The sequence below is a fragment of the Leucoraja erinacea genome, chromosome 12 (assembly GCF_028641065.1).
Source record: "Leucoraja erinacea ecotype New England chromosome 12, Leri_hhj_1, whole genome shotgun sequence".
Lineage (NCBI taxonomy): Eukaryota > Metazoa > Chordata > Chondrichthyes > Rajiformes > Rajidae > Leucoraja > Leucoraja erinaceus.
The window spans coordinates 36,387,609-36,403,467 of NC_073388.1; the positions used below are offsets into that span (position 1 = coordinate 36,387,609).

General features: G+C 45.5%; 1 protein-coding gene across 4 annotated transcripts in view; it reads left to right on the plus strand.

Moving 5' to 3' along the window:
* Positions 1-203: 203 nt before the first annotated feature.
* The window catches only part of lrch2 (leucine-rich repeats and calponin homology (CH) domain containing 2), a 105,471-nt gene continuing 89,815 nt past the window's right edge, over positions 204-15,859 (plus strand). For all 4 annotated transcript variants that reach the window (XM_055643929.1, XM_055643930.1, XM_055643931.1 and 1 more), the window contains exon 1: positions 204-427. In XM_055643929.1, coding sequence (XP_055499904.1) covers positions 241-427 — 187 coding nt within the window. In that variant the 5' untranslated portion in view covers positions 204-240. The remainder of the gene's footprint in view (positions 428-15,859) is intronic.

The window sequence follows — 15,859 nt, forward strand, 5'->3', positions numbered from 1 at the left end:
TTACTCCTTGCTAACCTTCAGCGCCTCTGGCCTGAGCTCTGGGTCCGTCAGTCGGACCGTGACCGTGACCGTGAGCGTGAGCGTGAGCGTGGGCACGAGCGGCCGGCCGCCGTTGCGAGCGGGTCAGGTGACCAACGGCCGCCGCACGCGCCCCGCCCCGCCCCTCCCGGACCGGCTGCGAGGGGGATGCGTCTGCCGGCTGCGCGTGCGCGCAAGGGACCGCTCACACAATTAGGAGAAATGGCGGCGGTTTTGGGTGGGCACCAGCCTTGGTATTCGAGGACCGCCATCACATCCTCGCAGCTCAACCGCAGCCTCGAGAGAGTCTTAGAGGAGGCCGTTCATTCTGGCATTCTCAATCTAAGCGGGCGGAAGCTGAAGGAGTTCCCTGCTGTAAACTACGACTTGACAGATACGGTGCAGGCAGGTGGGTTTGTTCGCATTACCCCGCCCTCTTCTCCCCCTTCCTGGGCCGAGCCTGGCTCTTTAATAGGAAAAAATGCAGCCTTGGACATGATTTATGAAAAGCCATATATTTCTTACAAACAAAAGCACGGAGACCAGACGGGGGCGTATGATGCGCAAGCGAGCAGCGTTAGTGTCAGATGTAACTGCGCCTAACGGTGATGCCCGGGACTCGGTGCACTTCAGTGTTCAAGGAACAATAGCTGCGATCTACCGGATTTGGTGGTGAAACCACCTTCTATACACCGTGGAAGGATGAAATATAGATTTTTTTTAAATGCCGGAGTTTACACCATCTGTCATCGATTTTGTCATCAGGAAATATCATTGGCATTAATTGACTCTTGCTGTTCACTCCTTCCTCTTCCCCATTCTCCCCAATTTAGATAATATCATTTTATAGATGCAAAATATTACAGTTTACAAAATTCGTTTTGATACCTCAACGTGCACGCGTTTAACTTGTATCGTGTTGCATCCTGTTGTGGGATTTGTATATTAAGCACAATCGCACATTTGTTACTTTTAATGCAACACATTGAATTGAATGAATTGATCTTTTGGGTTTTTACCAATTAATCCAAAACGACTTCAAGTGTTGGAAATCAAAAAAAAAGATACAAAGTACCGTAGTCGGGCAGTATCTCTGGATAACATAGATGGGTGACATTTTGGGTTGCTACACTTCTTCACACTGATTGTAGGGGGGGGGGGGGGGGGGGGGGTGGAGAAGAACAGCATGTCATATTTCGCTTGGGTAGCTTGCAACAATGAACATTGACGTCCAATTTTAAGTAGAAACCTATTCCCTTCCACCTGGGTGCATACTATTTCTCCCTATCTCACTGAGTTATTCCAGCTTTTTGTGTCCAGTTTTTTAATATTTTGTTTGTTGTATGTACAAATATTTAATTCTATCACTCTTAACTGAGACCAGTAAACCTAACATCTGTGTTGGGTAAGTTACTGCAGAGGATTCTGAAGGATAAGAGGTACTTTCATTTGGATAAACAGAAGCTGATTAGGGATAGTCAACATGGTTTTGTACGTGTCTCATGAATTTGATTACGTTTTTGAAGAGGTAACCAAGGTGGTTGACGAGGGGAAGGCTGTAGATGTTGTCTATATGGACTTCCACAAGGCCTTTGAGGTTCTGCATTGTAGGCTGCTCTGTAAGATTAGAGCACGTGGCATCCAGGGAGAGCTAGCTGCCTGCATACAGAATTAGTTTCATGGAAGGAAGCAAAGCATGGTGGTGGTAGGTTGTTTTTGTAGTGAAGATAAGTGATTAATGGTGTATCGTAGGGATTGGTATTGGGCCAATGTTTTATGTGATTTATATCACTGAGTTGGTTGAGAACTCGGGACAGGTCGGGGGAGTTCCCACCGCCACGGTACCATGTAACGGTACCATGTAATCCCGTGCTACCTACTCCTGGTTTGCCAGGTGAGGAGGGGGTTGTACACCCCCAGCAGGACCAAAAAAAGACCTGTCAAAGAGCAGATGAGCTTCTAGTGAGCCAATGACCATCCACACTTTAGTAGAAGTTGCGATCACTGTCGTACACAGCATTGTAAGGAATGATGATAAAGCACACACACCCAAATCTTATTCCTCCAGCGGGGGACATCAGCAGGAACTGGAGGACAGAGATGTGTGTGTGTCCGTCACCGTTCCCATCGGAAATCAGCACCACTGTGTTGCTAATGTTTTCAATGATGATGATGTCGGTTGAGTATGTGCAAGGCATGATTAGTAAGTTTATACTTGACACTACAGTAGGTGGTATTGTAGACAGTGAAGGTAGTTATCAAAAAATTACAGAATAATCTTGATCAGCTTGGCAAATGGACTGAGGAATATCTAATCGAGTTTAATTGAGACAGGTGTGCGGCGTTGCATTAGGGGAAGTTGAATGAGCGTAGGACCTTCACAGTGAATAGTGTTCTGGGCAGTGTTGTAAAGCAGAGGGATCGAGGAGTACAAGTACACAGTTCCTTGAAAGTGGCTTCATGGGTAGATAGGGTGATAAAAATGCTTTTGGTACATTGGCCTTCATCGGTCAGATTATTGAGCATTATTGAGTTGTACTTGATGTTGGTGAGTCTGCATTTGGAGTTTGTGTTCAATTTTAGGCATCCAGCTATAGGAAAGATGTCGTTAATCTGGAAAGAGTGCAGAGAATATTTACAGTGACCTCCATAATGTTTGGGACGAAGACCCATCATTTATTTATTTGCCTCTGTACTCCACAATTTGAGATTTGTAATTAAAAAAAATCACATATGGTTAAAGTGCACATTGTCAGATTTTAATAAAAGCCATTGTTATACATGTTGGTTTCACCATTGAGAAATTACAGCAGTGTTTATACACAGTTCTCTCTCTTCTCCCCCCACACCCCCCCCCCCCCCCCCCCCCCCCCCCCCCCCCCACGCCTCATCCCAGTTCAGGGCACCATAATGTTTGGGACACAGCAATGTCATGTAAATCAGGGTGGGCGGCGCGACCAATGTCGCAGCGGCCTCTGCAGTCCGTCTGTTTTTTTTGTTGTTTTTTTTTGTCCCGTTGAGGGTATAGCTTGTAGTGGGTTTTTAAATGTGTATGTGTGGGGGGTGGGGGGGTGGGTGGGGGAAACTTTTAAATCTCTTCCCTGTACGGGGACCCGACCTTTTCCCTGTCGGGTCTCCGTTGCCGTTGGGGCCTAGCGACGTGGAGCGACCTCCAACCGGAATGACAGCTCACGTCACGGAGTCGGCGGAGCTGCGGACCTACCATCCTGGAGCTGGCCGGCTTCGGAGCGTGGAGAGCTGTGATGGCGCGCTGTTGTGACCCGACTCCGGTGGATGGTGACACCAGGAGCTCGCGGGTCCCCGGTGTGAGACTGCTTCACGGAGCAATAGCAACTTCTCCCGCCCGAATTGCAGGGTTGAAAGTGGCCTGGAGCGGGGCCTTACATCGCCCTGCACGGCTTAAACGGCCGCGGGACTTGCTAGCGCCCGCTGGGGGCTCCAACATCAAGACCTGGAGCAGGGCCTTACATCGCCCGGCGCAGCTTTAAATGGCCGCGGACTTGCTAGTGCCCGCCGGGGACTTTGACTTTGACTTCGGGAGAAGAATGGAGAGCAGGGGAGAGACAAGACTTTGCCTTCCATCACAGTGAGGAGGAGATTCACTGTGATGGATGTTTGTGTAAATTGTGTTGGTGTGCGTCTTGGTTCTTTTCTTGTATGACTGCAGAACCCAAATTTTGTTTCATCCTCATGTGAGGTTCAAATGACAAATAAATGGCATTGTGTTGTGTATATATTGTAAATGAAACTAGTCCTGTTTAGCATTTTGTTGCATATCCTTTGCATGCAATGACTGCTTGAAGTCTGTGATTCATGGACATCACCAGTTGCTGGGTGTCTTCTCTTGTGATGCTCTGCCAGGCCGGTATTGCAGCCATCTTTAGCTTATGCTTGTTTTGGGGGCTAGTCCCCTTCAGTTTTCTCTTCAGCATATACAAGGCATGTTCAATTGGGTTCAGATCGGGTGATTGACTTAGCCACTCAAGAATTTACCATTTTTTAGATTTGAAAAAAACTCCTTTGATGCTTTAGCAGTATGTTTGGGATCATTGTCTTGCTGTAGAATGAATGGCCGGCCAATGGGTTTTGAGGCATTTGTTTGAACTTGAGCAGATAGGATGTGTCTATGCACTTCAGAATTCATTATGCCACTACCATCAGCAGTTGTATCATCAATAAAGATAAGTGAGCCAGTACCTTCAGCAGCCATACATGCCCAGGCCATAAACCCCCCCCCCCCCACTGTGTTTCACAGATGAGGTGGTATGCTTAGGATCTTGGGCAGTTCCTTCTCTCCTCTGATATAAATTAATCTTCGTCTCATCTGTCCACAAGACGTTTTTCCAGAACTGTGGTTGCTCTTTTAAGTACTTCTTGGCAAACTGTAACCTGGCCATCCTATTTTTGCGGCTAACCAGTGGTTTGCATCTGCAATGTAGCCTCTGTATTTCTGTTCATTAAGTCTTCTGCGGACAGTGGTCATTGACAAATTCACACCTGACTCTCGAAGAGTGTTTCTGATCTGTCGGACAGGTCTTTGGGAATTGTTTTCGTCCTCATGTTGATAAATAGCAATAAAGGTTTCCAACGGTGATGGAAAGACTGGAGGAAAGACTAGGTCCTGAGAGCTCTCTTATACCTGCATTAAAGAGGCAATTAAACACACCTGAGCAATTACAAATGCCTGTGAAGCCATTTGTCCCAAACATTATGGTGCCCTGAAATGGGGGGACTATGTATAAACACTGCTGTAATCTCTACATGGTGAAACGAAAATGTATAACAATGGCTTTTAATAGAATCTGACAATGTGGCCTTTAACCACATGTGATTTTTTTTAACTATAAATCTCAAATTGTGGAGTACAGAGGCAAATAAATAAATGATGGGCCTTTGTCCCAAATATTATGGAGGGCACTGTATGAGGACATTGCCAGGACTTGAGGGGCTGAGCTATCGGGAGAGTTTGAACAAGCGAGGACTTTATTCCTTAGAGTGCAAGAGGCTGAGTATTGAACTTGTAGTAATGTACAAAAGCATTAAGGGAATTGATAGGGCAACACACAGTCGTTTATCCAGGGTAGGGAAATCAAGAGCCAGAAGACATACGTTTAAGATGAGAGGGGAAAGATTTAAAAGGAACCGAGGGGCAACCTTTTCACTCGGGCGTGGTGGAAGCATGGAATGAGCAGTCAGAGGATGTAATTGAGCCAGATACAATAACACCGTTTAAAAGACATTTGGACATGTGTATAGATTGGTAAAGTTTAGAGGGCTCTGGGCCAAATGTGGACAAATAGGACTAGCTTAGATAGGCCATCTTGGTCAGCATGGACAAGTTCGACTGAAGAGCCAGTTTCCATGTTGTATGACTTGTCTCACTGACTCTTCTGGACTAGGAATTGGGGTGAGTAATTTTCAGATTCCACAATTCAGATGACAATTAATTAATAAAAAAATAAACCTAAGTATGTTTGAACTCTGAAATGTAAACAGAAAATGGCGAAGCATTCATTAGGTTAGGCAGCATCTATGGAAAGGGAGACGACCAAAATAGACACTTGAATAGATTTATAACCAAATTCTTTGCAGGTATTTGTTTAGTTTAGAGATAGGACGTTGAAACGGGCCATTTGGCCCACCGAGTCCGCACTGACCAACAATCACCTGATCACTAGTTCTATCGTACACACTAGGGAACATTAACTGAAACCGATTAACTTACAAACTTGCATGTCTTTGGAATGTGGGACCGGAAACCGAAGCACCTGGAGAAAACCCATACGGTCATGGAAAACGCACAAACTCCGTGCGGACAGCACGCATAGTGGAGATCGACCCTGGGTCTCTCTCTTGCGCTGTAAGGCAGCAACTCCACATCTGAGCCACTGAGTTTTGTCAGAAATTAATATATTTTAAAGGATAAGGTCATTTGTATCAGCACTATTTACAAATAATGTTCAATGAAAAGGGTGTCTGACACAAGTTTAAATAATTGATGGATGTAGATTAGTTTAGGATATTGTCATGAAATGTAAGGTTATTAAAAGGACATATATCGAAGCTAGAGGATGTGTGTCTTCTCAAGCTTGGTTCATCTTATTTTTGGGCTCATGACATCTTATTTTTGGGCTCTTTGCTCTTTCTTGTGATTTTTTTTTTTCTCCCCCCATATCCAAGGGATTTTCATTGTCGTCAGACCCTGAAGATACTATATATCTCTGTATACACAGTGGTAGAAAGTTCCCGTTTGGAGCCCCAGAAAGTAGAAATTCTGCCTCTTCCATATTCTGAATGTTCAAACCGTTATTCTGTAGGTTGCTAAAACATTTTTCAGAATTAATTTGCACCTGTTTAAGGCAAAATGGGCATTCTGGAATCTGCCAGACTGAGGGCAGTTTCTTATGAGGCACTGTAAGTTATCTTTGTAAAATAAATGGAGCCCTGCTTATGAAGAGATACTTAATTAGTGTGCAATTGTTGTGGTTTTGCATGAGCACATCAGTAAGTTTTGATAATATAGGTGATTAGAATGTTTGATGGGATTTTTATTCAATGTTACTTTATTTGTTACATGTACCGAAGTACATTGAAATTCATTTTTCTATACAGATAGAGTACACGTATACAATGGCAGGACACTGCGACAATGTACAGAGTCGTCAGATTTGGGGGGGGAAGAGGGAATGACTGGGATGGAAGAGGTCCTTGATTATATTACCTGCTTCTCGGAGGAAGTGTATATAGATGAAGTTAATGATGGGGTGTCTGGTTTATGTGATGGACTGGACTATATTTCATTTGTCAATAAATTATATTAGACCGTGTCAACTTTGCCCAAAATGGAGGATAAAACAGTTAGCACTTCCTAATTTAGGATCTCAGTTTGAAGGAATGATTAAACTGGTTTAGGAAGTGGATTGGAAATATTAGACAATGTTATGGATTCTAGTTCTTGACTAGAATCTGCTCATATTAAGAATCTAAGCAGAAAGAGAAGATGCAGGTAATATTTGTGATACTGATTTATTTAATGAAAGGTATAATACTCAGCAAGGTGGCACTTAAGCCTTTATTGTTCCTATTCCATATATGTTTGGTAATCAAATGCTTGCTCAACTTTCCAGATGATACTAAGTTGGTGTACACATGCTGCCGGGAGCTGACGAACGATCAAAATGAGTGAGCAAAAGTTATGACAGAAAGCATGTAATGCAGGGTTTAGCTTAGTTTATTGTCACGTGTACCGAGGTACAGTGAAAAGCTTTTGTTGCATGCTATCCAATCGGCAGAAGGACAAAACATGATTACAATCAAGCCATTACAATGTACAAATACATAAGGAAATAAAGTTTAGCGCAAGGTTAAGCCAGCAAAGTCCGATCAAGTATAGTCCGAGGGTCACCAATAAGGTAGATAATAGTTCAACATTGCTCTTTGGTTGTGGTAGGATTATTCAGTTGCCTGATAACAGTTGGGATGAAACTGTCCCTGAATCTGGAGATGAGCATTTTCACACTTTTGTACCTTTTGCCTGTTGAGAGGGGGAAGATGAGGGAGTGGCCAGGGAGGGGACAATAAAAAAATTACACATTGGATGAAAATATAAGATGCAGCTAATGAAAGTTTGTGTGATTTGAATTCAGAATGGAGAGACCTGAACTAATGTGATTGCATGACAAGATCTCACTGTTGGAGCTGCTGAAACCTATTTTAATTACATTTTAAAGTATCATGGATGTGATTTTTGTTGTTTGTTTGTAATTTTTTTTGTTAAATCCATTGGCTATTAATATTCATTGGAAAGGGAAGTCTGTCATCTTTGAATTTGTAAAAGTGATAACTCAACCGTTTGACTCTTACTATCCTCTAAAATTGACTAGTAAATTCACTCTGCACCACCGCTTTTTTGAAGGCAACAAACTCTCCATGAATACATTAACTAATTTTGGAGGCAGTCCAAAAGAGTTATTCTTTCACTAACTTCTAAGTAATTAGATCTGTATTCTTAGGAAGAATGAGAAGTGATCTATGGAATCCAAAGGGGACATGACTGGGTTGATATCAAGATGTTGTCAAGTGGGAGAAAAACAACACAGTGACACGAGAAGGATAAAATTGAGGGGCGGACAAACTTCTTGCACTGTGATTAATTTCTGGAATTTTTCTTTGGAGAAATGTGAACGCTCGATTATTTGGGGTATTAGAAGAAGAGGTCACTTTTTTAAGGAATAGGGATCAATAAATTGAGCAATACGGGGAACTGGCATAAAAGAGAAGATGAGACCTGGAGCCAATCGGCATTGATCATATTAAATGGTGACGCAGGCTTAAGGGGTTGATTGGCCTATTCCTGTTTCTGTTTTGTTATTCTCAAGAAAAAAACAGTGTTTGGGTAAAGCTGACAGCTGTGAGGAACAGTGGAGTCTATAGCTTCCATATCTTGTCATAATGCGTCAGCACTTTGATATTAATCATGTTGACTGAAAGAAAGAAATCGATATGCCTGAGTTTGCATACATTTTTGTCATCCCAAACTTTTTGCAAGGCTAGTTTAAATTCTAAAATATAAAGGAAACCTCCAAACAATGGATACTGGTTGACCCCGAAAGTCCCATGGCTATGGTCATAGAGGGTGACGTGGGGCTAAGGATAGGCAGAGGTGAAGAGATGGGTCTTGAGGCGGGACTGGAAGATGGTGAGGGACACGGAATTGCGGATCAGTTGGGGGAGTTCCAGAGCCTGGGAGCTGCCCTGGAGAAGGCTCTGTCCCCAAAACTGCGGAGGTTGGACTTGTGGATGGAGAGGAGACCGGCTGATGTGGATCTGAGGGACCGTGAGGGTTGGTAGGGGGAGAGAAGGTCAGTGAGATATGACTGGAGTGATGTGATGCCAGGATTTGGTGTGGGTGATGAGTCGGGCGGCTGCGTTCTGGACCAGTTGTAGTCGGTTGATGTAGGTGGAGCTGATGCCAAGGAGAAGTGAGTTGCAATAGTCCAGTCGGGAGTGAGTTGCAATAGTCCAGTCGGTAGTCAAGCCACTTGTCTCTCCCCTCCCCCTCTCTCCCCTCCCCTCTCCCCTCCCCCCTCCCCCTCTCCTCCCCTCCCCCTCTCCCCTCCGCCCTCCCTCCCCTCCCCCCTCCCGCCCTCTCCCCTCCCGCCCTCTCCCCTCCCGCCCTCTCCCCTCCCAACCTCCCCCCTCCCCTCCCCCCCCTCTCCCCCCCCTCTCTTCTCTCTCTGTCCTCACTCTCCCCCCCCCCCCCCCCTCTAGACGCGCCTGCGAGTTGGGGGCTATGCGTCAGTAGATAGGGCGATTATGGGGTAAAAGGAGCAAATTAATAATATTAATAAGGGGGGTAGTTATCGTGTGTGCGGGGGGGGGGGTAGTTAGTGTGTGTGTGAGGTGGTTAATGTGTGTGACGCCCAATGCCCCCCCTCCCCCCCCCCCAACTGCATGTTGAGGGAACAGACCCAACGGGTCTGCACTTGGTCTAGTATAGACTTAAATGTGAAAATTCGGGTGAAGTTTAACATAAGCACTTAGCTTTGATTGGAAGAAGGAAATTAATGCGGTCTCCCAGGTTTTGCACACTGCTCTCTCTCATCTTGACAGCCAGAAGGGGGGCTACGTGAGGATGCTGTTCATAGACTTCAGTTCAGCCTTCAACACGATAGTCCCCACCAGACTGGCCGGGAAGCTACTGGACTTTCTCTTCCACCCATGCAACAGACTGTTCCAGCTGCTACGGTCAGGCAAACGCCTCCGTTGCCATGCTGTGAGAACAGAGAGGTTGAGAAGGAGTTTCTTCCCAGAGGCCATTCGGACTGTAAACTCTATCTCACCAGGGACTAACTTACTGAACGTTTTTCCTTCCAATATTTAATATGTAAAAGAATATGTGTGTGTGTTTATGATTGTGTTTATAGTTTGTTTGGTTGTTTGTTTGTCTTTTTGCACAAAGTCCGTGAGCATTGCCACTTTCATTTCACTGCACATCTCGTGTATGTGACGAATAAACTTGACTTGACTTGACTTGAAATGTCGTCAAGGAATTGTGGGACAGCGCGGCAGGGCAAGTCAAGAGGCTGTTAACATTTTTTTCAGGATCATTGTATTTGTAAGAAGTTGCAAAATAAAATTAAATGGACAACTTTATGCCAAATGCAATGGTGTGGTGCCATCTTGTAGTCAAGTCACTTGTCTCTCGAACCTTCGATGATTGGGTTCGCTCTCACGTGGACCGGGCGTGTTCTGGGCCGATCAATCACAGTCGGGGGTGGGCCGTTAAGCGGTTGGAATTCGAAGGATTGGCAGTTGGATTGGAACTCGGGTGTGCTCACAAGCGAGGGCACAATAGTAGTAGTAAAATATTAACTTGACGGGGCTGTGTCGGTTAATTATTAAACAGTGTCTACACAACGCGTGGACCTTTACAATGGACCACTTTATGCTAACCTACTTTGGCCAATTCTGGTCAGTGCAATTTAGAATGAAAACCAAGACCGTGGAAACGCACAGTTAAATGGTATAGATGATGCTGTGGATAAATTACTTCAATTTTGTGGGAAGATAGGAAAAATGAAATCCTAATCAGGGCTCTAACTTAACTTTTTTTCCCTGTTGCCAGCCGGGCAACCTCGGCAACTTTTTAGGTTGCCAAATGACAGTTTAAGTGGTAATTTAAGACGGCTTGCATGACGCGTGCGATAATGTGCTCGGACGAAGTACGTAGCTACCAGTCGGCATTATGGTCAATGAAGCATTCACATATATTTCTGCTTCAAATAAAGTCACAAACTAAACATTCGCCAATCAAGACATGATATATACCACAATGACATGCAGCAAAATTATAATACAGTATCTCAACTCTTTTTACACGTTGCAATGAATGCAATTTCTATTATCTCTGTCCACTTCCAAACAAAAATGTGGTTGGATTATTCAGCGTATGATCAGCCTCGGTGAGATCAAGTGCAGGCTTGGCGATGGCTTCGCACAACACGTCCACTCAGTTCGCAATAACCAACCTGATCTCCCGGTGGCTCAGCACTTCAACTCCCCCTCGCATTCCGAATCCGACCTTTCTGTCCTGGGCCTCCACCATGGCCAGAGTGAGGCCCACTGCAAATTGGAGGAACAGCACCTCATATTTTGCTTGGGTAGTTTACACCCCAGCGGTATGAACATTGGCTTCTCCAATTTCAGGTGCAGGGCGGCACATGCGCACAACCATGGCGAAGATGTGCTGTCTGGTTGTGCGCATGTGCAGGGGGAGGATGTGCAGGCTGTGGCAGTGCGCATGTGTAAGGTGGCCTACCGTACCGAGCGGGGACCCGAGACCCGGACACGGATGGTGGGCGGAGACGGAGAGTGACGGAGAGAGATATAGAGGGGAGGGGGGGGGGGGGGGGGGGCACTCAGAATTAAATGATAGGTGTCCTGGATTCTTGCCAAGCCAGGCAAAATGGCATAGCTTTTAGGTTGCCCGGCGGGACTGTAGATTGCCATTGGCACCCGGGCAACCGCTAATTTCGAGCCCTGCTAATAGATAAGCTAAATATTGTTCAGGCGTGTACAAAGCCTATTTCTGATGGAACAATGGAGAGGGAATGTTTCCAGCAAGTAGAGATCAAAGGGAAAATAGAACAGAATGCTGTGAGATAAAAGCTATCCAGTTATGTTCTGATATAAAATATACTACCAGAAGGGGCAGTCAAAGTAAGTTCAAAATAACTTTTAAAGTATTTTGGATGTAATTCAAGAGGAAGCATTGACTTGTGAAGAAAGACGTTGGGTGCAATTGTAAAGAGATGTCAAAATTATAATGAGAAAGGCCCCTCATTTTGTTATGCACCTTTCATGTTTCTTTATCCTATTTCTATCAGGGATGGGTTGAATTAGCCTGTTTCCATGATTTAGCCAGTTATATGAAACAGTTTTTTGGAATGAAAAATTTACCCCTCGGGTTCCTATTAAATCTCTTCCCCCCCCACCCCACCTACCCTTCTATATGATCACCCCTTATCCTCCTGCGCTCCAAGGAATTGAGTGCTACCCTGTTCAACCTCTCCCTTTAGCTCAGAACCTCGAGTCCATACAAAATTCTTGTAAATCTTCTCTGCACCCTTTCCTGATTGACACCATCTTTCCTAGAACATGGTGCCCAGAACATACTCTAAAAGCGGCCAAACCAACGTCTTATACGACTGCAACATGACATCCCAACTTCTATACTAGATACTCTGACTAATGATGGCCAAAGTGCCAAAAGCCTTTTTGACCATCCTATCTACCTTTGGTTACACTTTCAATGAATTATATACTGATAGATCTCTCTGCTCTACAACACTTCCAAAAGCCATACCGTTCACTGTATAAGGTTTGCCCATGTTAGTGGTCCCAAAATGCAACACCTAACTTTTCTGTATTAAATTCCATCTACCATTCCTCAGCCCACCTGCCCAGCCAATCAAGATCCTGCTGCAATTTCTGACAACCATCTTCAATATCTGTAATTACACCCACTTGTGTCATCAGCAAAATTACTTACCATTCCATGTACGTTCTCAGCAAGCCATGTAAGTTAATGCAGTCTAGCATAGTAGAACAGGTACTGCAAAAATGTAAATACCAGGTTGCAGAATATACAGTGGTGTTACAGTTACAGAAAACATTGTGCAGATTTTTTTAAACGTGGAAGGGCTGCAATGAGGTAGTTTGGGAGATAGGGACTACACCTTTAGCTGACCGTTCAGTAGTTTGATAACAACGGGGAGGAAGCTGTACCTGAATCTGATAGTGTGAGCTTTCAAACGATTGAATCCTCTGCCCAACAGGAAATTGGACAAAGAGGAATGATCGAGGTGTAAATAGTTATTTGCTCCATAATAATTGGGACAAAGACTCATCATTGATTTATTTGCTTCTGTACTCCACAATTTGAGATGTAACAGAACAAAATTGTGTGGTTAAAGTGCACATTGTCAAATATACCTTTTGGTTTCAGCATGTAGAAATTACAGCTGTGTTTATACATAGTCCACCCATTTCAGGGCACCATAATGTTTGGGACCCTAGGATAGCACTCTTGTCTGCTAGTCCCAGAAAAGGATCCACTATCATCCACATCAATTGTCCCACTCTTTTAAATATACTATTAATGGAAAGTTGAGGAGTTGAGGTCTGGGATAGATGTCATGACCATATTAATTGATAGGCTCGGGGGATCAGGTGGTTTGCACCCATTTTCTTGTGTTCTTGCGGCTCACTACTGTGTTTGGTGGCCGAGACCGCCAAAATAGCCAATTGCATAGTTTTTCCTATAATGAGGATATCATCCAAATAAGCCATTACTATGTGTTTCTGCACTAGTAATAGAGCAAGAGCAGGTTTCAATATTTAAGTGAATAACCTGGGAGCTGAGGTTAAATCATTAGGCAACGCTTTAAACTGCCATTGCTGCCCCATCCAGTTAAATTTCAGGTACTTCCCGTGATCCTTGTGAACAGGTACCGAGTAATAAGCATCTTTAAGATCAATTGGATTGGATTCAATTTATTGTCATTACACTTTTCAGTGCAACAAAATGGTTTAGCCTGCAGTCATAACATAGAATAAATAACAAACACTCAACACAGTTTAAAGTCCCAAAGTCATTGTCTCTTCCCTCCTTGCTCTCCCTCTGTGCTGAGGCAATCCAAGCCTCCGATGTTGTGACCCCGCCGGGTGATGGTAAGTAAGTCCCGCGGCTGAATCCGTGCTCCGCAAACGGGCCGGTTCAAACTCCACGGCCCGGGGTGGTCGAAGCTGCCGCCCTCCAGTCCAGCGGACGCAGCTGTAGTTGCGGGAGCTCCGGAAAAACAAGTCACCAACCTGCGAGCTCCCGACGATGCCGTCCAATGGCCCGCGGCAGAGCCTTCGAGGCTCCAAAGTCGGGTCGGAAATTGGGTCGCCCCGCAACCACAGCCCCGAAGTCGGCCAGCCTCGCGTTGGTAAGACCTGGCTCTGCGTCCGCAGCCTCGAGGTCGGTCGCAGATGGGCCTCAGCGCAGATGGACACGGAGACGGGGGATACGGCAAGAATGGGCGCATCCCCCCCCCCCCCCCCCCCGAAGGAAGTAAAAAAACATGTTACCCCCACCCCCCCCCCCACACATATACGACTAAATAAACCGAAATAAGCTGTAAAAACGGGACAAGAGAAAACAAAAAACAGAAAAGACAAACGGACTGCAGGCAAGCCGCAGTTGCAAGACAGCGCCGCCACTTCCAATGCATGCCATGTAACATCCCCTGGAAATCAATTGTTTAGCAGGAACAAGCTTTCCATTTTGAAATGTTGGTACTGCACAAAGGTGTTAATTTGGGTCAAATCCAAGATGATGCGGTACCCCCCCCCCCCCCCCCCCCCCCCCCCCCCCCCCCATCCTTCTTTACCCTGGTGAAAATATTGGATGCGCATTCAAGGTTCATGACTGGTTCTTTCAATTACCCTTTTTGCACATAAAGTTTCAATTTCAGCCTGAACTTCCAAACCATCCTGTTTTGAACGAACAAATGTATGGTTTGGAGCATGCTGCGTGGGTGGCAGAGAGCCAGCAAACTCTATTTTGAACCCGTCTATACTGTGCAGTATGTACAAGTCAGAAATTATCCACCTCCACTCATGCAAAAAGAAACGTAACCTACCACCAACATGCCATAAACCCACACCTGGTATGTTACATAGTGAACCAGACCCACCTACCTCCATGTTAGTTGGATTCTGGATAATTATTTCCTTCCCCGATGTTTGGGGATTTGAGGTGCTGGTGGGCGCCAGCTGCGCATCTTGGCTGTCGGCCGGTTTGGGCCATGTCCTAAAAAAGACTTCCGGCCAGTTCTTTCGGTCCTCGAGCTGGAGGTAGTTTCCGCAGCCGGTCTTGTGCTGGTCGAGGCATACGGGTGCTGACGTTCAAACGATGACTGTCTGTTTGCTGGTGGAGACCCACGAGACCCGCTGTGATATGACTCAGGACCGAGGAGCACATCATGTTGGAGCATCTTCTCCATGAGATGCTCCGCTCAGGAAAGGCGTTCGACAACGCTTCCCGCTCAGGGAGGCGAACCCTCCCGGCCGGACTCATCCGAGTCAACCGGCCTGTTGGACTTGCACTTGGCCTTCCCGACCCGCTGGGTAGCCAAAGTGCTATCCATGGGCACCAAGCCTGAAGTCGCTGGCTGTGCTGTCAGCGACCGTGATGGTGAAACGGACTGCCGCCCGCTGACCGCACTCCCGCTGTCTTCCGAAACGGTTCTCCCTGCAGCCCGTCAAGACTTCACCCTCGCCTTATCCATGGTGTTCTTGCTTTAACAAGACAGAAGACAAAACGACCGCAGACTAAGTTCAAGAACTTACCTGGAGGTCTTTTAAAACTTCTGGTGAAGTGACGTGCCAACCAGCCAGTCAGAGCGCCATGCTTTTGACGTAATGATGCGCATGCGGGCTGACGGGGTCTTCACGTAGTCACTCGCGTGACTCCGAAGTAAAATTTAAATTGTCAGCTTGTGACATGGATCACGAGCAGTAAAACCAAACTGTTGGAAATACGTAGCACTCTGGCAGTGACTGGTAATAGACTGGTGAAGAGATGTTTTGGGAAGTGAAAGATGTCTGCCTTAGATTTTGCCAATATATTTACAGAGTGAGTTAATTATAGTTAATTAAGCAGATCTAGTGAATTGCTTTCTTTTGGAAATGTCGGAATAAAGAGGTCGAGGTTTGTGATGGGGGAAAAAGCTCTGGGAAGAGGATGAATGGGAAGGTTAGTGATGGAAGA